At 33.5% G+C, this 24,938-nt stretch overlaps 1 protein-coding gene across 1 annotated transcript in view; it reads left to right on the forward strand.

The window, feature by feature from the left end:
- The window catches only part of LOC118194168 (uncharacterized), a 55,438-nt gene extending 32,507 nt beyond the window's left edge, over nt 1–22,931 (forward strand). The window contains exon 4 of the mRNA XM_085821665.1: nt 22,495–22,931. Within this exon, the coding sequence (XP_085677791.1) occupies nt 22,495–22,856 (362 nt within the window). The 3' untranslated portion in view covers nt 22,857–22,931. The remainder of the gene's footprint in view (nt 1–22,494) is intronic.
- Nucleotides 22,932–24,938: the final 2,007 nt, after the last annotated feature.

Genomic DNA, 24,938 nt, shown 5'->3' on the forward strand with positions numbered 1-24,938 from the left:
ATAAGAATAATAAAAAATAGTCCAATGAAATGCGGCGCTCCATCTGTCGACCTTCGCCAAGCTGTTACGTAATCGCCTGTCTGCAGCGGCTGTCTCCAACATTCTTCCCTTCTTTGAGTAGACCTCAGGTTTGCTCAAAGACATACAGTACCTGGTCAAAGAGATCTAATCTCTGACGCACCTTGATCACACGTCCAAATCTTGACACTTTAGCACTTTGCAGGATGTTACTAAAGTCATTTGAAGAATCATTAGAATCTGAATGCTCATCACTAGAAATAGAAGAAATAGGATTAGTAAAAGAGTTATTGTTTATGGGATCAGTGGGTGTGTCCATTAACTGCACTTCCAATGGAAAGACTCGCTGAATGAGACGAAGCAGGGTACCAGCTTGAGTCTTTAGTTCTACAGTTCTGACCTTGCCATCTTTCCCAGGAATTAGTCGAATGACCTTAGCTAAAGGCCAATGCATCCGTTTTTTGATGTCATCTCCTATTAGGACAATTTCACTCAACCGTAGCTCTGACGATGGATCCTTCTTATTTTGGACCAGATGGCCTAAATATTCTGTCCTAAATCTATGCCTTAAATCATTAAGTAGTTTTTGGCGATGTTTAGCCCTTTTTTGAAGACCTTTCGAATCACAGAAATCAACATCAGGAACACCTAAGCTACGATTCTCGATGAGAAACATGGCTGGGGAAAGTGGGATTAAATCATCCGTATTTTCTGACAGATAGGTAAGAGGTCTAGAGTTAATTATTGACTCGCAGTCGCACAATACGGTGTACAACTCCTCAGTTGTAAGAACCGCGTTACCAAGTGTCCTTCTCAACAGTTCCTTTGCTACATGAACTAACCTTTCCCACCAGCCTGCGCACCAAGCGGCTGTGGGAGGATTAAACTTCCATATTATGCGTTGTATAGCCGTTTGCCTCAAAATTTGTTCCCAATCAATGTTACTAAGTTCTCTTTGCGCTCCTTTGAAATTAGTTCCGTTGTCGGAATAAATTATTCTCGGCCTCCCCCTTCTGGCTACGAATCGTCTCAATGACAACAAGAATGCGTCAGTAGACAATAAGGAAGTCAATTCCAAATGAACGACCCTATATATTGCACATGTGAACAAAACAATCCAAACTTTTTCACCTCCCTTCACATACAAGGGTCCTGCCAAATCAACTCCTACCACCTCGAACACCGCTGCGTCATTGACGCGATCGCCTGGTAGCGACACCAGCTCGCAACCGGGAGACTTGGCCTTGTATCGATTGCATCTTACACAACCTTTTACGACTTTCCTGACCGCTCTTCTGCCCCTCACTGTCCAAAATCGCTCCCTTAATATTCCGAGTAATATTTGGGTTCCAGCGTGACAATTTTGTAAATGATAATATTCTATCAGATGCTGGGTGAAAATACACCGGTCTGGTAAAATAATTGGACAAATAAATTCAGGGTCGTCTGATCGCTCTGTAATGCACGTCTCGCTCTGAGATGACAGTCATATTGGGAATAGAGTCGGCGGAGGGAAAATACTTATTTTGGACAATTTTTATAAGAGTTTTTTCGGCATGTTCCATCTCACGAACGGTTAAATCTCCAGTCTCTCGAAATGCACGTTTACATTTTGCGTTTTTCACAAACTGCAATATCCTAGCGACTAATCGAATGATGGATTGAAAATTCGACAACCTAATTGCATACCAATTCTTTTTTTTAGGATTTAAATTTGCTTTTTTATTTTTATACGTATTTGTTAAAAATTAAATTTAAATTTGTGTAAATTTAAATTTCTTATGAAATAATTGCATACCAAGTTATTTCCTCTTCAACTGAATTAAGGTTACACAATCTAACCTTCCTTTTTTCTTGTTCTACCTCAGAGGTCTCGTAAGCCAAACGGTCTAGTGGCCAGTTGTTATTAGGTTCCAGGAGCCAGGATGGACCCTCCCACCAAAGAGAATCGGAAAATGAACGAGGGGAACTGCCTCTTGAAAGCATATCTGCCGGGTTTAAATCACATGGAACATGGCGCCAACACTGAGAAGGAATCAGACAGTTTATCTCTTTTACCCTATTCGCAATGAAAACTGACCAATCACCACGGTTCTTAATCCACCAGAGTGCTACCATAGAATCACTCCATGCAATAATTTTCAAATCAGGCAAGTCTAAGGCAGCATATACTGAGTGAACCAGTCTCGCGCCAATGCAACAGGCCATCAATTCTAACTGGGGTATTGTCAGAGATTTTAATGGCGCTATCCTGGATTTGGCTCTGATCAATCGAATTTTGACTCCCACGGGCATTACAGTTCTAATGTAAACACATGCACCATAGGAGCTCTTACATGCATCAACGAATAGATGCAGCTCTGAATTCTGATTTATCTCTACATATCGTGGAATACAAATTTTCTCAAGATATTTAATTGCATCCTGCCACTTCTGAAAAGTTTTCTGAATGTTATCTGGCAAGGGGTCATCCTATTTTAATTTCATAGTCCAAGCTTCCTGTAATAGCAACTTAGGTAACAAGGTAGTTGGACTCAAAAAACCCTGCGGATCAAAAATTTTATGTACCATAGCCAAAATATTACGTTTACTTACCTCATTATCCATTGAATAATTAAGATTACATTTCAATGTATCATTATCCAAATCCCATAAGATTCCAAGAAGAGAAGTTATACCTGAACTATGGGAAATACAATGACCTGGAACATTACTTTCCCAACCCCGTAGGTTAAAACATCCCCGAGCCATTACTTCTGTCGCCTTAACTATCAAATTTTCATGCTGTTTGATATCGTGAACCCCAGTGACACAATTGTCAACATAAAACGAATGCTTTAATTTTTGGGTCACATTGTCAAACTGGGCAGGGGAATTATCCAAGAGATGCTCTATCGATGCAGAGAGTTGGAACGGAGATGAACAAATGCCGAACACCACTCTGCAGTGTCTGTAAATCATAGGTTCTTCAAGAGTTGGAAGAAAAAACCTCAAATAATCTCTGTGTTCTTGGATAATACTCAGCTGAAGACATGCTTTTTCTATGTTCGATGATAAACCAACAGAATACAATCTAAACCTGTCAATTATATCAGGTACGAGTTCAATTAAGTTTGGCCCTCTATTTAAACAATCATTTAGAGACGGTTGATTTCTCTCTCGGGCTGAAGCGTCGAACACCGGCCTTACCTTCATTGTCTGGCTAGTATATAACAGGTCTATGGGGCAATTAATAACTCAAATTATCAATTTCAGTTTCAGGAACCTTTTCTATTATTTTTAGGTCTTCCCATTGCTTAAAAACTACCTTATATTCATCTAACTGATTTTCCTCATTAATTTGTTGACACATTCTTTGATGCCTTTTAAAAGTCATAGACTTATTGTTAGGTAACAGAATTTCAGATTTTAAGGGTAGTGGCAATTCATATTGGCCATCAGGAAGAACATTTAAATTCTCTTTAAATTGCTTAACGGTGTCAGAGTAAGCAAGTTTATGTTTAACATCTTCAGTTGGATCTGTTATGCCAATGGCATCTAAATTCCAGAGTTCGGTTACGCTAAGATTAGCACAATGCAATGAAACTACATTATTGCACAAATTATTTTCTAGTAATGCTGGAATAGTAGCTGAAGTAGGTTCTTTAGATAAGCTGTTTACTTTACCAATCACAGTGTATCCAAATTTAGTCTCAACTGCAGTTACACCAGAGTTCAGTTTCTGAGAGCTACCAGTAATACTGTCCCCAATGGCATCTGCTCCTAAAAGCAATTCGATGTCATATTCCTTAGCTTGCAAATCAGACAAGGTAATATTTCTTTCTTTTAATTCTTTTAGGGTATTGGGATCAACTACTTTTGGAACACATCCACATATTTTGTTTTGAGAAAGTACTTCAAAGTTATGGTCATAAGTGCCCTCAAAATTTCATAAATTAACATCAAACACTAAATGGGAATGAGAACTTGTCTCTCTCCCCCCAGACAAACCGTGTATAATGGTTTGTTTCGATTTAGGACGCAGTTGCAAAAACTCAATGACCCTTTCTGAAAGATAAGATTTCTGAGAACCACTGTCCAAAATCGCACGAACTGTAAGTTGTCTACCCTCAAATACTATTTTTAAAACAAGTGTTTGCAAATACACTTTTTTAATTAACAGTTGACTGATTAGACAATGCATTACTTGAAATAACAGTACTGTCAGTTTCATTTGGCTTTAGAGATTCGCCATTTGAGCACATAATGGTATAGTGAAATTTATCACGTGTTAAACATTTTACTTTAGTTTTGCATGCCTGTGAACCATGTCCAACTCGTAGGCAGTGAAAACAGGTGCGCTTTTGCACCAGAAGCTTTCGTTTATCTTCTAAAGACATTTTGCGACCAGAAAAACATTCGGTAGAATTGTGGGATCTCTCACAAAAAATACAACGTAAATTTCGCCTACCTGTATTGTCTTGAACATTTACCAAGGCAGCAGCTGTAGAGCAACCCGGATCATCACAATGTGGACGCGAATGTGCAGAACGTGAAGCTCCCAACCCGGTACGAGCGAGCTTAATCATTTCCTCACTTTGCACTTCGTTTCGAAGAAAGCACAAAAGTTTATCCAACGAATGCGCACTATCTTGCTGTGACGTAGTATCTTCCATCGAGCGGCTTCTTTCCTTGACACGAAAAACAGTCTCTGGGAAACAGGACTCAACAAGTGGCTCTAAAAATTCTGCAAATTTTTCTTTAGTTCTACCGAGGCTTTCAAGAGCCATAAGCTTGCTCTCAAGTAAATCGTAAAGTTCAGCTAAATCTACTTTAATCCTACCAGCAGAATTTTTCATTACTATGGAAAGTAGATCCCGTACATAAATCTGAACCAAAAGTTCATCTCTCCCGAAGCTTTCTTTAAGTTGTGCGATGATCTTTGAATAGTTTTCTTTAGTTGGCAGAAAACTGGTTACCAGTCTTGATGCTTTAGAATCAGCTACCACACATAGTAAAAGATATTGAAATTGATCTTCATCGACAATAGAGTTATCTATGTGGATTTTCTCAAACTGGGACCAAAAAGCAAGAAAGTCTTTCAGTTCTCCACTAAATTTCCTGAATTCAAGTTTTGGAAGCTTGAATTTCCTTTTTTGCTCGGTTGTTGTTCCTTCCATGATCGAATTTGCCTTCTTTGCATTTTCTAACAGCGAACAAATTAAGCAGAACTTGTCACGGTATTCTTCTGCTTTCAAAAAATCTTCGGAATATTCATCTTGAAGGGCATCATCACTCAGCAACAAATTCGAAACTTCTTCTTGAGCTGTTTCCAAATGTGTGAATTTGTCTTGAATCTGCCGAAACAACGTACTGACTTCGTCACTTCCTAAACTTTTGTTTTCGATCTTCTGAGCTATATCGTTGCAGCATACCATAAACGCTGTTCTCAGCAACTTTCGTTTTGCTTTCAAAACTTGAGGCTCAAACATGAGGCTCCCATCAAAAGAATCGAACCCCAAAATATTTTCATTTGCTTCAGTGTCCCGTCTGAAAATTTCACTGATTTTAATGAATATATTTACAAAAAAATCTTTACACATGATTTTGATATGTGCTGCATATTATTTACAAGTTCTTTCATGCAAAACGTCCAAATTCGGTACAAATCAAATTCATCCCCCTCTTCTCTTCTGTCCCATCGTAGATTTTAAGATAGTTATATGTTGATTTAAACAGGCATTCAGTAATTGATCGAAAAAATATTAACAAAAATTACTTATAGCGTGAAGCAATTCAAATAGCAAATCATGCAGTATTGAATACAAACATGAAAAAAGGAAGCTCCCACCTAAAATATTAGGCTCCTAAAAGCAGAATATATTTTTTCAATGTTGAGTCAATATTCCTATGAGAAGAATTCCTTTGAGAAGTATACATCTGAACCACGATTAGAAAACATGTACAAGAACAGAGCTTAGGACTTCTGTTTGCAGAAAGTCTGTCACATAACATATAAAAAGTTTCTTAATGGTAGATTATTGATAAGCCAGATATTTTAATGTTATACAGAGAAAGCATTCATTCCCTTTCCACTAGAGATAATTCAATCTGGACAATGGCAAAAAGGCTAGAAAGCAAACATGAACGTATTGGTCCCATTCTCGGCACTAGTATGGTCTACGTTCAAAAGACACGGCAGATATTTTCTGACTACCTGCATCCCAATATCAATCCAATTCAACTTTTGGTGGAATTTACCATCTGTGACATATTTTTCAAAAACTACACTTCAAATCACGCATACATGACAAATACACAGAACCATAAGTAAACAAGCTATAATATATATTTATATATAAATTTTACTAAAAGATAATAAAATGTTCCAACACTAAAAGAAAGTTTTAACATCCAAGTAAATGACATAATAAAGAAAAGCAAGTTGAACAGCGAGCACATGATTGCAATGTGCATACACATGTAAAAATATACCATAGGTAACTGACACGATGATTTTAATTAAATGAATTAGGGAAGGGAGAAAAAGCATTTTGTCGCAAATAAATGACTATAAAGTTTCCAATACACGTAAAAGATGGCGAATTCAATTTAGATCGCAAGAACATGCTCATACTTTTGAAAAGCCCACCAGTAGTCGAGCGGTAAAGTCACTGAACACTTGTAGTTCGGTCCGAGGTTCGAATCCCGCAAACGGGCTGGCTGCATGGGTGCTTTCGTGGTTTTCCCCATGTGTAACGTGTATACGAGCCAGTTTCCCTTAGAAAGTCCTCCATGAAGGCATCCCTCCTCTTAGGCAGATAGCCCTAGTGTGCTTTGCCATAATTAAATACACCACCACTGCACCACACCTTTTGAAAAGATTCATTTATTTAGCAATTCCTCGTAAAGAGGAATTTACCCTTTCAATATTTCCCTATGTAATGTGAATGAAGGAATAAATTGTTATGACAGGATTGAATGAATACTACCATCCCCCTCATACAAAAAAAAAAAAAAAAAAAGAGGAAAAAGAAAACTTACTTTGGAAAAAAATCATTCGGACAATCAAATCTCCTTTGACGCAGATGCACAAATAATTTCTGACCTTCAATAAAAAAATAATGACATTTTATTTCAGAATTAACCTTCTGTGAAATCATAAACACGAAGTAGTCGATATAAAGAATAAATTGTTTCTCACCTCTCGAAACCATCTGCTTGTTCGGAAACTTCTGCATCTCGGGAATTTAATTCTTGAGCACGACGATTTCGTTGACCGTTTGTTCCAACTCGGATTTTTCTACAGTCTATCTTGAAGTTTTACCATCTTTATTACAGTCAAAAGTCGTTAATTCGGACACCCATAATCCGGACCTCAAAGCTAAAAACTTTCTGCGCATGCGCCGCGTTGGCACATGCGCACAGGCGTTTTACGCGTGCGCGTAAGACCTTGACTACTGCGCTTATGCGTGTGCGCAAGTGCAGAATACGTTTTCGCCTGCGCGTAAGACCTTGACTACTGCGCATATGCGTGTGCGCAAGTGCAGAATACGTTTTCGCCTGCGCGTTTAATGTATAACGGACGGTGTAAGCTAAAATTATCTAATTATCTATTTCAGTTAATGTTAATGATTGCGTTGTTCCTTAATCTTCGAATTGGATCCCGCTTATTATTTTTTTCAGACTGTAAAAGCAATTTTATAAAAGTAAACTTGAACTTTCGATTATGTCAAATAGAATTTCCGATGCTGGAACTTCCAAAGGATCTACAAAACGAAAGTATGTTTCGATGTCCAACAAATAAAAAGTGGAATTGCTCCAAAAAATGGATAAAGACATGAAGAATGTGACAGAGAGGTTAGTGAAAACGAAAAAATTTAGATTGACAAGTTAGTCGGTATTCTCGGCACAGCAATTAACGGGACTTGAACAGCGGAACTTTGTAACTGAACAAGAAATTATGTCTGTTTATAGAATTAAAGAGAAAGTATTATCACATAAAACGAAGCAACTTAAACAACTTACATTGAAAGAAATGTTTAATAAAGTAAACAAATAAATATTAAGCTTTTTTTTGTAAATTTTGATACCCTTTAGATCATAATTGTTCTTTATTTCATAAATTACGGTTTCATATTTTTAATATTAGAATTTCTGCATGCCATCTTACGAGATTTAAACTGATGATCTATAATCCGGAAAAATCGATAATCCGGAATCGCCGAAGTCCCGACGATTCCGGATTAACGACTTTTGACTGTAGTAAGGGATCGCAGTGCAAATAAATGTAAACAAACGAGTGTGGAATAGCAATGCTATAGGGTTGCCATAAACATCTTTCCGCCTACAAATGGCAGCTGTTTTTACAACCCTGACACTGTTTAGCGAAAACTATGAGGGGGATGGTAGTATATTGTGTATAAACGAATATATCAAATGCTTCTCAATATTATTTAGGGGGAAAAGTGATTTGTAACTGGTATAAAAATCAATTACTTCGTTAATTTTTGTAGAAATAAGATTACAATGCTAAATTTTAACTTGTAGCGCCATCTATTGATGGCTTGCTAAACTACACATTAAAATTATGTATTTCAAACTAATTTTTTTTAATATAATATTTAAGTAAATTTCATTCCAAACTTGATTCTAACTTTACATTCCAAAACTGACTTATTGCTTATATTTCTGCCAAATTTCACGCAACATAATTTTTTAATTAGCGATTCTAAGTGTAAACAGACACAGACACACTGGGTGAAGGACCTCCCACCAAGGTCCTCATTATATGGGACCCATAAAGAGTTTGAAATATCCAACACCCGTGGGACCTCGTTCTCGCGGGTGCAATCCCCACAGTCCCCGTGCGGCTTTTACTAAGCATTGGCCAGAATGCTTCGTTGCTAATTTTAAAACGCTGTTGCCTTGCCTCCGGGCACCACTCCATCGGCAAAACCACATTGTATTAAGGTGCTCTGTCTGCTTTGTCAGTCCCCGCCACGAAAACAGAATGGGGTCAAATCCCCAGGAACTCAGTCGACAAATGTACTATGTAGCTCCACCACAGCCGAAGGAACAGACATGACAATACCAGTACGGTCCCTGCCAATCCTGAACCAACCTGAGTATAATATTCGGGTTCTAGTCCTGTGAAGATAATTTGTATTCCCCCGTTGCTGAGACTGCCTAGGTACAGATCCTAGCCAATACTTCCCAGGCATTCGCCTGAGTCAACCTCCGTGGGGGGGTGGTCTAAGTGTAAACAAATTTTTAGTATTGTAATGTAGTAGACCACCTTAAAGAAGGAATTAAAGCGGATGAAGAATCCATTAAAGAACCAATGAAAGTGGGCCAAGCATCCGTTAAAGAGGAGATGAAAGCGAGCCAAGCATCCGTTAAAGAGGAGATGAAAGCGAGCCAAGAAAAGATAGAAGGGGGCAGTCTAGTCCATTAAAGAAAAGATGGAAAAACAGGTCAAGAAAAGGTGAAAGGGGCCATCAAGTCAGTTCAAGAAAAGATTGAAGCAGGTCTAGAGGAAATTGAGAGGCATTACTGCCATAATAGTCCATTAAAGAAAAGATGAAAATGGGTCAAAAAAAGGTGAAAGGGGTTATCAAGTCAGTTCAAGAAAAGATTGAAGCAGGTGCAGAGGAAATTGAGAGACATTACTGCCATAATAGAAAACAAATTTGAAGCAATGAAAGGCAGAATAGATGAAGTTGGAGAAACTGAAGAAAGAGTTTCTGCCGCCAAACAACAAATTGAACAAAGAATTTCTGTTGTCAGACAACCAAATTGGAGAAAGTGTTTCTGCTATCAGACAACCAACGAAGGAAGAATTTCAGCTGTCCAAGAACAAATCGATTACATAATTTATGTTGCAGTTACTGACTGCTTAAAGAAATCCATAATTATAGCAGGAAACATTTCTGACACCTTTAAAATCATATATATGCCTTCCTGACTCTCTTTAAAGCTATCCATGTATGATGGAAAGACCTCCTGGGTGGTATACAAGAATCAATTCTCTATAGTGGCAGACACAAATAGATGGGATTCTGAAGCTAAAGCCTGCCATCTTGGCCTTTCTTTGTGAACAGACGCAGCAAATATCCTCCAAACTCTTTCCAAAAACTAGAAGCTAGACTTCGAAGTTCTCTGCAACATGTTGGAGCTGCATTCTGGTGAGAAGTGTTTAAAGGACTATACAATCAAAAGTCTTTAATCTGAACTCGTCGGGACTTCGATGATTCCGGATTATCGGCTTTTCCGGATCATAGATCATCAACTTAAATCTGGTAAGATGGCATGCAGAAATTATAAAATTAAAAATATGAAACCGTAATTTATGAAATATAGAGCAATTATGATCTAAAGGGTATCAAAATTTACAAAAAAAAAAAAAAAAAAAAAAAAAAAAAAACCTTAATATTTATTTGTTTACTTTATTAAACATTTCTTTCAATGCGCACATGCGTAAAGCATACATTCCGCTTAGTCGAAATTAGAAAATTGCAACCAGAAAACTATTTGATGTGTATTCGGGGTATTTATAATGACGAGGAATTTGATTTAAATCATATCAAAGACGGAGTACATCGAGATGAAATACTACATATAGTAAGGAATTGCAAGCCGACTAAAATAAAAACATCTGCCTTGAAGATAAGGATAGTGCTGACAGACCAACTTCCAGTTCAACTGCGCGCCGCGACGTCCCCCTCCCAAAGCAGTTTGAAATTGATATGATAAACAGATTTCGGAATGGTTAGAGAAACAAAGGATATGCCTTTATCCATTTTTTGCAGCAATTCCACTTTTTGTTTGACGGACATCGAAACATACTTTCACTTTGTAGATCCTTTGGTAGCTCCAGAATCGGAAATTCTTTTTGACATAATCGAAAGTTCAAGCTTACTTTTATAAAATTGCTCTAACAGTCTGCAAAAAATAATAAGCCGGATCCAATCAGAAGATTAAGGAACAACACAATCTGCAACATTAACTGAAATAGATAATTAGATAATTTTAGCTTAGCTTTTACTGTCTGTTATACATTAAACGTGCATGCGTAAACGTATTGTGCGCAAACGCATATGCATGCGCAGAAATTTTGTAGCTTTGAGGTCCGGATTATAGATCATTCCGGATTATGAACATCCGGATTAAAGACTTTTGACTGTAGTAGGAAACCAATGGGTGAGCAGCTGTGCCGCCAAGAAGACTTTCAGCTTTATTGCTCACTCAGTGGGACCATGTATATAACTCATAGCTATAATTTTATAACTATGAAATTTGGATATATGCATTAAATCATTACACATAAACATATACATTAAATAAAGTTATAAGAAATATTGATACTTTTCAGTTTCGCCGGCGCAAATCTCGCCAAGCAGACTTTATTGGCGACAACACACAGTATTCACATAAAAAAAAATGTTAACAAATGTTAGTTCTAAGAATTTTTTATTTTGAAGACATAAACATTTTAATATCATTTAAAATTTTGTAAAAAGACTTTAATTTAAGAATTTATTATGCTTTCATGGTACAACATCCTGGTTCACCGTTCATGTCACGTTACCCCAAGTAATCTCATAAAAATCTAATTCTCTCTCTAATTATCTATATTCATTTCAAGTTTAAATGCAAGAATTATTTCAATTTGTATGAATACCTTACTTAGAAATTATGTAAAACCGCAGTACTTTACTTAGCTAGGCCATTCTTATTAGAAATGATGAATTTAACCCTTAACTTTGCCTTTTCTATAATTTCGCCTTCAGATGAGCAGTGTGATTGCATCCTAATTGACATAATTACCATGAATGGCCTTGGGGCATAAAATTGAACTATCTGGTAAAAATTCTATGTAATTGTATGCCAGTATTGGAATGGCAAGTATTGGAATCAATCTGATAAGAAATGGCTGCGACTTGTTTTGAAAATGAGGCGTAAAAGGTTACCAGTGAGGATAATCCGTTTGGCATCGGTTGTACCATTTTTGGCGACTTTATCTCCTGTGCCAGCAAAATGGAAAAGTACCAAAATACTTTGATATATATACATAAAAATTAATGATATATATCAAAAAGACTAGCAGGCTTCAGTTAAAATCTCGCCTACGGAAGCACTCTGGAAGCTCACCATGATATTGAAAGGTTGTCTCATCTTTCTTTTTCCCAACTGCCGAACAGAAGCAAGTAAAATCCTGTCTCTGCAACATATTAATGACATCTGAAATACAGAAAGCCCTGCAAATGGAAATCCTCATATTCAAGGCAGATGTTTTTATTTTATTCAGCTTATAATTCCTTACTAAATGTAGTATTTCTACTCAATGTACTCTGTCTTTGATATGATTTAAATCAAATTCATCGTCATTATAAATATTACGAATACACATCAAATAGTTTTCTGGTTGCAATTTTCTAATTTTGACTACGTGTAATGTATGTTTTACACATGCGCACGTTGTTAAAATAAATGTTTAATAAAGTAAACAAATAAATATTAAGCTTTTTTTTTTGTAAATTTTGATACCCTTTAGATCATAATTGCTCTATATTTCATAAATTACGGTTTCATATTTTTAATTTTATAATTTCTGCATGCCATCTTACAGATTTAAATTGATGATCTATAATCCGGAATAGCCAAAGTCCCGACGAGTTCAGATTAAAGACTTTCGACTGTATTACCAGCAGCTAAAGATATCCTTTTAACATTATTCAACAAAAAAGCAGCTAATAAACTCAATAACATTCCACTATCAAATGATACAGTGAGTCGACGAATTCATGAAATAGCAAATTCAATAAAAGAGACACTTATTCAAAATATAAAATACAATGAGTATTTCGCATTACAGTTGGATGAAAGTCTTGATATTACAAACTTTGTTAAATTATTAGTTTACATATGTTTCGAAGAAGATAAATGAATTGCTTAAGAGTATTTATTTTTTGAATCTGTTCATGATAGAGCAACAGTAAAGGAAATTTTCAGACCAGTTGACAATGTTATGTCTGAGAATGATATTCCTCGGAAATTGCCTTATGCAGTGACAAAGCTTGGGCTTTAACAAGAAAACATTGAAGTATTATTTCTCAAATAAAGAAAATCGCACATGAAACTAAATTTACTCACTGCTCCATTCATCCTGAACCTTTAGTAGCCAAAACAATCCCTGAAAAGCTGAACGTCGTTTTGAATCAAGCTGTGAAAATTGTTACTTTTATTAAAAACTGAGCGTTAAATTCAAGAATATTTATGATTTTATGCCACGACATTAGCAGTGAACATGAAATGCTTTTTTTACATTGCGAAGTAAGGTGGTTATCTAGAGGCAAAGTTTTAAATCAGCTTTTTGAACTTTGATCAGAAATTCAAATTTTCCTCTTTGATTCAAAACTTGAATTGCGAAAATATTTATTTGGTGAATTATGGTTGGCGCGTTTAGCATATTTAGCTGATATTTTTGGAAAGTTAAATTAATTAAATTTAGGATTGCAAGAAAAATTCCGGATTATCGGTTTTTCCGGATTATAGATCATCAACTTAAATCTGCTAAGATCGCATGCAGAAATTATAAAATTAAAAATATGAAACCGTAATTTATGAAATATAGAGCAATTATGATCTAAAGGGTATCAAAATTTACAAAAAAAAAGCTTAATATTTATTTGTTTACTTTATTAAACATTTCTTTCAACGCGCACATGCGTAAAGCATACATTACGCTTAGTTGAAATTAGAAAATTGCAACCAGTAAACTATTTGATGTGTATTCGGGATATTTATAATGACGAGGAATTTGATTTAAATCATATCAAAGACGGAGTACATCGAGATGAAATACTACATTTAGTAAGGGATTACAAGCCGAATAAAATAAAAACATCTGCCCTGAAGATAAGGATAGTGCTGACAGATCAACTTCCAGTTCAACTGCGCGCCGCGACGTCCCCCTCCCAAAGCAGTGTGAAATTGATATGATAAACAGATTTCGGAATGGTTAGAGAAACAAAGGATATGCCTTTATCCACTTTTTGTTTGATGGACATCGAAACATGCTTTCACTTTGTAGATCCTTTGGTAGCTCCAGAATCGGAAATTCTTTTTGACATTATCGAAAGTTCAAGCTTACTTTTATAAAATTGCTCTAACAGTCTGCAAAAAATAATAAGCTGGATCCAATCAGAAGATTTAGGAACAACACAATCTGCAACATTAACTGAAATAGATAATTAGATAATTTTAGCTTAGCTTTTACTGTCTGTTATACATTAAACGTGCATGCGTAAACGTGTTGTGCGCAACCGCATATGCATGCGCAGAAAGTTTGTAGCTTTGAGGTCCGGATTATAGATCATTCCGGATTATGAACATCCGGATTAAAGACTTTTGACTGTAGTAGGAAACCAATGGGTGAGCAGCTGTGCCGCCAAGAAGACTTTCAGCTTTATTGCTCACTCAGTGGGACCATGTATATAACTCATAGCTATAATTTTATAACTATGAAATTTGGATATATGCATTAAATCATTACACATAAATATATACATTAAATAAAGTTAGAAGAAATATTGATACTTTTCAGTTTCGCCGGCGCAAATCTCGCCAAGCAGACTTTATTGGCGACAACACACAGTATTCACTTAAAAAAAATGTTAACAAATGTTAGTTCTAAGAATTTTTTATTTTGAAGACATAAACATTTTAATATCATTTAAAATTTTGCAAAAAGACTTTAATTTAAGAATTTATTATGCTTTCATGGTACAACATCCTGGTTCACCGTTCATGTCACGTTACCCCAAGTAATCTCATAAAAATCTAATTCTCTCTGTAATTATCTATATTCATTTCAAGTTTAAATGCAAGAATTATTTCAATTTGTATAAATAAATACCTTACTCAGAAATTATGTAAAACCGCAGTACTTTACTTAGCTAGGCCATTCTTATTAGAAATGATGAATTTAACCCTTAACTTTGCCTTTTCTATAATTTCGCCTTTGGATGAGCAGTGTGATTGCATCCTAATTGACATAATTACCATGAATGGCCTTGGGGCATTAAATTGAACTATCTGCTAAAAATTCTATTTAATTGTATGCCAGTATTGGAATCAATCTGATAAGAAATGGCTGCGACTTGTTTTGAAAATGAGGCGTAAAAGGTTACCAGTGAGGATAATCCGTTTGGCATCGGTTGTACCATTTTTGGCGACTTTATCGCCTGTGCTAGCAAAATGGAAAAGTACCAAAATATTTTGATATATATACATAAAAATTAAAGATATATATCAAAAAGACTGTAGCAGGCTTCAGTTAAAATCTTGCCTATGGAAGCACTCTGGATGCTCACCATGATATTGAAAGGTTGTCTCATCTTTCTTTTTCCCAACTGCCGAACAGAAGCAAGTAAAATCCTGTCTCTGCAACATATTAATGACGTCTGAAATACAGAAAGCCCTGGAAATGGAAATCCTCATATTCAAGGCAGATGTTTTTATTTTATTTGGCTTATAATTCCTTACTAAATGTAGTATTTCTACTCAATGTACTCTGTCTTTGATATGATTTAAATCAAATTCATCGTCATTATAAATATTACGACTACACATCAAATAGTTTTCTGGTTGCAATTTTCTAATTTTGACTACGTGTAATGTATGTTTTACACATGCGCACGTTGAAATAAATGTTTAATAAAGTAAACAAATAAATATTAAGCTTTTTTTTTTTGTAAATTTTGATACCCTTTAGATCATAATTGCTCTATATTTCATAAATTATGGTTTCATATTTTTAATTTTATAATTTCTGCATGCCATCTTACAGATTTAAATTGATGATCTATAATCCGGAAAAGCCGATAATCCGGAATAGCCAAAGTCCCTACGAGTTCAGATTAAAGACTTTCGACTGTATTACCAGCAGCTAAAGATATCCTTTTAACATTATTCAACAAAAAAGCAGCTAATAAACTCAATAACATTCCACTATCAAATGATACAGTGAGTCGACGTATTCATGAAATAGCAAATTCAATAAAAGAGACACTTATTCAAAATATAAAATACAATGAGTATTTCGCATTACAGTTGGATGAAAGTCCTGATATAACAAACTTTGTTAAATTATTAGTTTACATATGTTTCGAAGAAGATAAATGAATTGCTTAAGAGTATTTATTTTTTGAATCTGTTCATGATAGAGCAACAGTAAAGGAAATTTTCAGACCAATTGACAATATTATGTCTGAGAATGATATTCCTCGGAAATTGCCTTATGCAGTGACGAAGCTTGGGCTTTAACAAGAAAACATTGAAGTATTATTTCTCAAATAAAGAAAATCGCACATGAAACTAAATTTACTCACTGCTCCATTCATCCTGAACCTTTATTAGCCAAAACAATCCCTGAAAAACTGAACGTCGTTTTGAATCAAGCTGTGAAAATTGTTAATTTTATTAAAAACTGAGCCTTAAATTCAAGAATATTTATGATTTTATGCCAAGACATTAGCAGTGAACATGAAACGCTTTTTTTACATTGCGAAGTAAGGTGGTTATCTAGAGGCAAAGTTTTAAATCAGCTTTTTGAACTTTGATCAGAAATTCAAATTTTCCTCTTTGATTCAAAACTTGAATTGCGAAAATATTTATTTGGTGAATTATGGTTGGCGCGTTTAGCATATTTAGCTGATATTTTTGGAAAGTTAAATTAATTAAATTTAGGATTACAAGAAAAAGTGTTAATTAGTTTATTGTCAGAGATACACTAGATGCAATGGTAAAAAAGAAAAACTCTAGCTAATAATGAAAGAACTGGCTAAAAAAAATATGAAGGCTTTCAGATTTTATATTACGCCCTAAAAAGTTTTTTTTTAAAACGTTTTGTGTGTTGCCTTTTTTTTTTTATTAAATATTGTGTTCTTTCCACTTAAACCATAAAATTCAATTTATCAGCAATATCGCAAAGTAATTTTAAAAGAGCATGTCTTTAAAATTTCCGATACACAGTCTCGCACACTGAAGTTAATTATTTTTTTTCTTTCCGTACAATGTTGCCATTGCTCGCTTTGAAATCGTTGAGTTTTTTAATCAAAAACTCATAAATGCTTTACAGAATACAAATAGATAATAAATAATATAAGTGGAAAATAGATAGTAAAACAAATTCCAAATTTGGGCATCCAGATGTCCATATTTTGGTGGAGATATACGTTATTCAAAATTTGATGGCTCTAGGTTGTTTTATCACAATGCAAGAAATACACACACATTTATGGAGATTCTTCAGTATTTAGTTTCTTTAAGTATACTACAGTGCGATACTATTTCTTGGCAACAGTTTGAAAAGTGATTCAGACTTTTCAAGTGTTCGACGCAAAATACCAAAACGAAATTAATAGCCCTTCTGGCTAAATAATATTTTAAGCTTTTTGCACTTTTAGAAAGTTTTCTAACTGGAAATAAAAGAAGAAATAGCATCTGGCATTAACAATATTTTTTTTTTTTTTCATTGATAAATAATTTCAACATTTATTTTCTTGAGGATTATGTTCAAATTTACCTGAAATTTTATCTGTTGAAGAAAAAAAAAAAACAATTGATAGAAGGCTCTTGTTATCGAGCTGTAACTGAAGATTGCAAATATAACACACTCCAAAAAAAAGAATTAAAAAGCATTTCAAGTAAATCTATTTTTTTTTAGCCTTTTCACACAACCTATTTGTATGAACAAGGATTTTTTTGCATGTTATATTTGAAAAATAAATATAGAACAGAATTAAAAGGGGATCCTAATTTATGGTTAAAACTAAATGAAATAAGTCCACACATAAGGACATTGATCTCTTTCTTAAATAAGCCCAAATTTTGCACTAAATTTTAGAATTAAAGTGCTACAACTTAGGTTTTGATAATTAAAATGGTAATCAATTTTTAATCTAATAATTTTTATGTGTGCATATTTAATACAAATAGCCAATAGGTTGTGCAAATGACAATATATATATATATATATATATAATTCGTATATCTATTAAGAAATTAAAAAGTAATCGTTGTAAAATGTACTAGTAGTAGTAAAGATTTTCAGTTTTTGTTTAGATGGTATGCATTAGTCTAAAGGTTGAGAACCACTGGTCTAGACTATTTATCCAGGCAAGTCAATGCCTTGAAATTAAACAGGAATGGCAATAAACCAATTCTAAAGTACTGGAAATGTTGTGCTGTAGGACACTTATGAAGGAAATGCAGAACACCCCGAGGCTTGGAATCTAAGACCACTCCCAGCAAGAAGCAAGGAAACTAATTAGTTGCCATCTCGCGGGTAGGAGCTTGCCAGATAATGAGAAGCCCCATAAGCACTTTAGATTTTTGCTATGAGAGGTGGCAATATGGACTTTTTATCATAGGACACATCAGTGGAATTCCTTGGAGTATGACCATTGATACAGGAGCCGTCATTACCATCATCCAAAATGATATGTCTCAAGAACTGGAATGTCGACTGAACTGGACACTGCCCTGCATTACCTTCCAAACTGTTTCCAGTAATAAAATGCAAATTGATGGAAAGGTTAAAAGCTAACATCTTGTTTTGGGTGCTGCCTACCATCACATTGAATGTGTAGCAAATATTACAAATTCTTGCATACTTGGATGAGACATTTTAAGAAAATACATTTTTTTTTTTTTTTTAACTTCAAAAGTAACGAATTGTATTCTACCTCTGAGGACATAACCCTGTTCAAAATTAAAGATAAAAGTATTAAATTCATCTAACAAATAATAGCTTGAGATGTACAGTACTAGCAAGATCAGATACTTTACTACCTGCTGTTCCATAGCAGAAAACAGAAATTTTTGGTTCGATATAATGGAGTATCTTAAGAACTGTAATGGCACCAAAGGATACTAACGGCCTTGGCACTCATCAACCTATCAACGACCACAATCCCAGTAAGAGTTGCCAACATAAGTGATAAAGCAAAAGTTTTTAGGAAAGGGGAAGTGCTTGTAGCATGTACTTCAATTACCTGTGTTAAACTAATAGTCCTCCAGAATTCCTGTCGTCAGAAAGCCTAACATCGTAGTTATTGTAGAATGCACAACTAAGCATGAAGAGAGAACTGCTGCAGAACATATCATTCAAGAATGGATACAGGAGACGATCCACAAATCAAGCAACATCCAAGATGTCTCCTATCTAGCAAAGGTTCGATAGGAGACATCCAAGATGTCTCCTATCAGTTCGACTCAGATAATGAAAAGGCATTCTGATGACAGGTGATATTTCTAAGATTTTTTTAAAAGCATATCAATTAGCATTGATAAATTTCATTAAAATAATGATAAAATATTAAAATTATATTTAAAAAATAACGTAAAAATAAGACGTTTATTTTTTTGCTGCCATATTATAAAATGACATTACCTTTTAGTTTGGTAACTTATTAGAATATTTTAGATCTGAAAAATCCACGAGGTAATAAATGCTATAAAGAACAATTTACACAACCATTCTTAATGAAAGCAAAATAGCTATGTAATTATTTTTAAAATGGCTTCTTTTATATTATTTCGGGGTATGAGTTTTTCCCTGTGTGATTATCTCAGAATATTCAGAATTCTCAAAATGTGTATCAGTTTCTATAAAATTCATTTTTCACTTTTTTCTCTGAATTTTTTAAAAATATACTTCTGGCTCTTTGGTGTTACAGAATTAGTAGGGATAATTTTTGTTTCGGAATTTAGACATTACACCTCGGAAAGTTTAGAAGGATTTGAAGTCAAGATTTATAGACCTATGATTCCAGAAAAATGTGACAAAATGAAACATGTTCTTCATGATATTAGCACATATTGAATGTATTTTACAGGAAGTTTATGATGAATTTCTTACCTTTTGGAGAATTTTTGGAAGAACAATGAAACTATAATGTTTGAATTTTGTACTTCTGATAATAGAAGTCTTTCTCTTAACATGTTTATCATCACTTTATTTTCTCTTCTTTTAGCTTTCAAGTATGGAAAATACCTCATTTGCTTTAATCTTGTCACACAAACAGGCAATAGAAAGAAATTCTTCTATTAATAAAGCAATTGAAATGTCTCAATGCATCATGCACAAGGCTAGTGCTAGTCATTTTCCCGATGCATTCTCTGGAGATCCTAAATTCTGCTGCCTATTCAATGATCATATTACTAAAGAAATAAAATTAGTTTTCTCTATACATTTTAAATAAATATGAAGTTTCTTAGAATAACATCTTAAGAATAATCTTTTTTAAATCCAAAAATTCTGAAATGAAGAGGAAACTTACTGAGGAAAAAAATGAATACATATGGTGAAAGAAAATTATTCCTCAAAGATATGTATGATTATTATTATTTATATTAACCACCCTGCCTTTCTGTTTCCTAGTCAGAATGCAAATCAATTAAATATATTTAAACTGGGATTTGGGGATTTGTAAGACGGAGCATGTTTTTGGCAGGTACGTGCACATTTTGTTGTTTCTACCAGCTCTGATAATTTCTTAATTTCTAATTATTTGGCTTTGCATCATCACTGCTGCCATTTAAATTTGTTATGCCATTAGTGTTACTGAACTCACTTAGATTAAAATTAAATCATGTAGCCTTTGATTGCTAGCCTGTATTTTAAATTTTAATTTAACTGTGTTTTAGTTATATCACCACAAACTATAGTTGATTTTGTTAGCACAAGAATGTGCATATATGTTCCAAGTTCTGTTTAAATAAAAAGGTTTATTTAAATCTTTAACTGACATAGTTACTTTCAGACATAGCAATAATTTGCTTCACTTCCAATAAAGATTTTGAACTATTTAACTTTTATCGAACATTGGTTAGTTTAAGTATTGAAATTTCTTCTTATTATAAAAAATGCTTATAGAGAAGGAAAATGATATAAATCAGCCAAAATGTCTGGTAAGTTTCCAAATTAAAAAGACGCATAAATATTTTGTTGTGTATTGTTGCTATAAAACATAAATGTTTTGCAGCGTGTATGTTTTAATGTACAGTAATCCTAATATCGTGTAAGAATCAGTGTCATATATTACACGTGTTTTAAACTGTGAAATGTTTTTAGATTCTAATTTTAATAGTGCTTTTTTAACAAATATGTTTAAAAAAAATTAATAATTGCCATTTAAATCTATAATGACTAAGGGTATCTAACTACCTAATTTAATCATTTGTAACTGTTTACTCTTAAAAGTTATCTCTGCATGTTAGGGTGAGTTATTGCCTTTCATTAAGCCTTACTGTGGTCACAAGATATGACAGAAAAATATAAAAGTTAATGTAAAACTTATTCCTTACAGCTAGTGAAACTTAAAACAGCACAAAAAAACTTATTACCTCGGGTGCTTTAGTGGCTTATTGGAACCTTAAAGTATATTAACTGGGTTACAACTCCAGGAATTCTTCACAAAGCTACGATACTAACTGCACCAGACGTACACTGTGCAGGATTTATGTATAAGCTACACTAGCTAAGCTTAGGGTCCTCCAAAACCCTTCTAGGTATCTGAGAATCATATTTGCACTGACATATAATATCTGGACTTATAAAGGGCCCCATATCTCAAATAGCTTAGGCCCTTATCAAGTCTAAATCCTGCCCTGGACGTACATAGTATAACTAACTTTCAACACTTATCAGTCATGCCAACATCAGGCATTCAGATCTATTCTGATCAGCAGGTCTCTCTCTAGGCAAATAGCTGTGGTGGCCATGGCCAAGCTTCTATTACAAATCATGCTGGTTATGATTTTACTTCTCATTTTAACCTATGTCATTTGACATAAAATATGCCTGTTGTTTACTAAACCTTTAGACTGAGCAAGTGCATGATGAAATGAGACATAAAAAATAATAATAATAATAATAATAATAATAATAATAATATAAAGCTAACTGCTAGTAAAACATATATAAAATATCACTAATTTTTAAAATATGTCCAACCATTATAAATTTTAAATATTTAATACTACTTGGTAAATTTTAAAAAGCTGATTTTATTTTCATATTTGATTTATAATGCATTTTACTTATAGACCTGTTTTATTCTTAGAATGGTATTATACAAGTGAAGTTAAATCATAATGGTATATGTAATCGAATTTATTCAGCTTCCATTCGCTGATAGGTCCTTAATTTTTTTCTTTAATGGTCATTAAAAGTATACAAATTTCCAAGTACAATATTGTGTACAAACCCTGAAAAGCTGCAAAGCATGTAGAAAGATTGCATATACTTTTAATAATATATGAATGCTCTTAAAAATATGCATAATCTAAAATTTCAGTTTAATCACAAACCTTATTTTGATATATAATTATTCAGTCAGGTAAATGTGTATGCATTTAATTTTTTTAACTTAATTTTTGTTGAAATAAAATGATTTCCGAATACAAATTTTTTTTTTTTTTTTTCAGGCATTCAAAATGGGAAAACTTCCACAGAGCCGCAAATAATTAAAAATCTCTTTCAAGACCAAGACAGCATTGAGCAAGAGCACTCACAAATAGACGACAATAGAGAGGAAAAGAGTAAAATATTAGAACAAACTTCTTTTTATAGGCAGAAACTGAAACTTTATGAAAGAAAAGTTGTTGCAGCAGAAAGAAAAGCTGCTGCAATGGAAAGAAAAGCTGCTGCAGCAGAAAGACAGGCTAGTGCAGTTGAAAGGCAGTTAACATTATTGGAGAAATCATTGCAATTAAAAAGTGAGCTATTAAAAATCAAAAAACAGAAAAAAGATTTTAATTGGACAAAAGATATTCTTAAATATTTATAACTTGTGGACACATCTTGTAAAAAAGCATGTATAAAGCTGTATGATAATTTTTAATAAATTTCACTCCTAAAATAATGGCAATACATTTCAATTTTTTAATTTCTATTAGAGAATTTCTTAATTAAATAAGCATATGAAATTATATGTCAAAATAAAAACTAGCAACTAGCGAGGGGGGGAATGATTGGAAAACTATTAGATTATTTAATCCTAGCAAGAAATGAAATTAAATTTCAAGTAAATGTTCTGGCAAGAATAAAATATTTTACATCATATTTTTATGTGAATTAAAATCAAAATACTGCATTTAAAAACAACATTTTATATAAATTTGGTGGTTGAATAGTTTCAGGTAATACATTGGGGGTGTAGGTTCACATGTAACGATGGAGGTATGAAGTAAAATGGAGCGGCCATAAGCAGTTTCCCCTATACACTGCTTTAAAGCACTGGCGATCCCTTCGTGGTGACTAAAACATTAGGTCATTTGCCATTAAGTTCAATGGGCTTTGACATGATTGGATGTAATCATTTGGTAATTACGTCGTAAATATGCACATAAATGTATATATTTTCTTTTTCTATAATACTTAAGTATATGAAAAGAATACATTTTTAACAACATTTCATTCTGAATGGAATTAAATGCTGTACTTTTCACAAGTTTTCGTTAATTACATTAGAAAAAATTTTAAGGAAATTCAATTTTATTCTGTTAAGGATTGCAAAAATTAAGGTCAAAGTTTATTGTATTATCTTTTCTATTTATAGAGCTTCTTCTTAAAATATTTTCTCCAAAATGACATGATTTTTTAACTTCTGAGGCATCTTTTAAATTGAAAAATCTAAGTCAGTTTATAAGTTTATAATTAATGCTCTGTTCTGTCCATTTCAAATTAGAGCTCCATTTATTTTAATAGTGAAATGCGTTAAATAGTACTTAGCTTTCTCTGAATATTTCTGAAAGGGAATAAAAAAAAAAGGACGTTTTTTTAAGTATCATTTAAAATTTGTAACTGAGTTATAAAATTTAAGGGGAATTCTTTTAATTATACTTAACAGATTTTTTTTACCCTTAATTTCAACAATACATATTCTAAAACTCCTCTTTATTACTTTCTTAAGTTCGCATCTCGTAGAATTTGCTTTATAATTCCTTTTAACAGATTGCTTTTCAGTACGAAAAATGTTTGCTTAAGTAAATTTATAACGTATTTGTCAATAGGATTTCAATTTATGTTTACAATTCAATGTTAAGTATATATTTTTAGATAATATTTATAATCGTTGTAAATTTAATAATTCAATTTCTTCACAGTAACTTTCACAAGTGTTTATAAATGAAGTAAGTCCTTCATTTAAAATAAATTTATAAGTAATTTAATAAATATTTATGTATGTTGTTAAAGGGAGATACGTGCTTTTTGCAAAATCAGGAGCGAGGGGCAAGAGCACTTTCACGCTACAAGTCTGCGAACTAACTAGTCAACTGAAAGTAGGAGAATGATATGATGATCGTTGACGTACAGCATAGCACTGAGGCTTCTCCGAGGAGAACTTACTCATAGTCCGTTTTGTAGTCAACAAATTACACTTGTTGCTATCAGTATTGTTATGTTGACATGTTTGTTGATCAATTCCGACCTAATTTTGAGAGACATTGGTGGATGTGCTGCACTAAATTGTTCCAATCATTCTAAAAATAACATAAGGATATTTCGTTTTCCGAGAAATCTAGAAAGACGAAAATGGATAATTAATTCTTGTCAAGATCAATGAATTCCCGGCCCAGGAGCGTGTATTTGTGAGGTAAGTTCAGCTTTGTATTTTTCCATAGAATGTTAGAAAAATTACTCTTCATATTTCTTCAAAATGCATATTTTCATTTAAGTGCCACTTATTGACGATCAACTGATTTTTATAAATACAAAATCAATTATGGAATGTGTGTGTTTGTGCAGTAAAATATCGCCAGTAACTGTTTGTGATGTTATTATTCATTTTGTTATCATGAACAGTTTATACTTTTTGTAAAATTGTTATTTTTGTAAAATGTAAACTTTGTGGAAGGGGGGGGGGAAT

Source organism: Stegodyphus dumicola, chromosome 8, assembly GCF_044657685.1.
Source record: "Stegodyphus dumicola isolate Sdum_Otavi_A_Nest chromosome 8, ASM4465768v1".
Lineage (NCBI taxonomy): Eukaryota > Metazoa > Arthropoda > Arachnida > Araneae > Eresidae > Stegodyphus > Stegodyphus dumicola.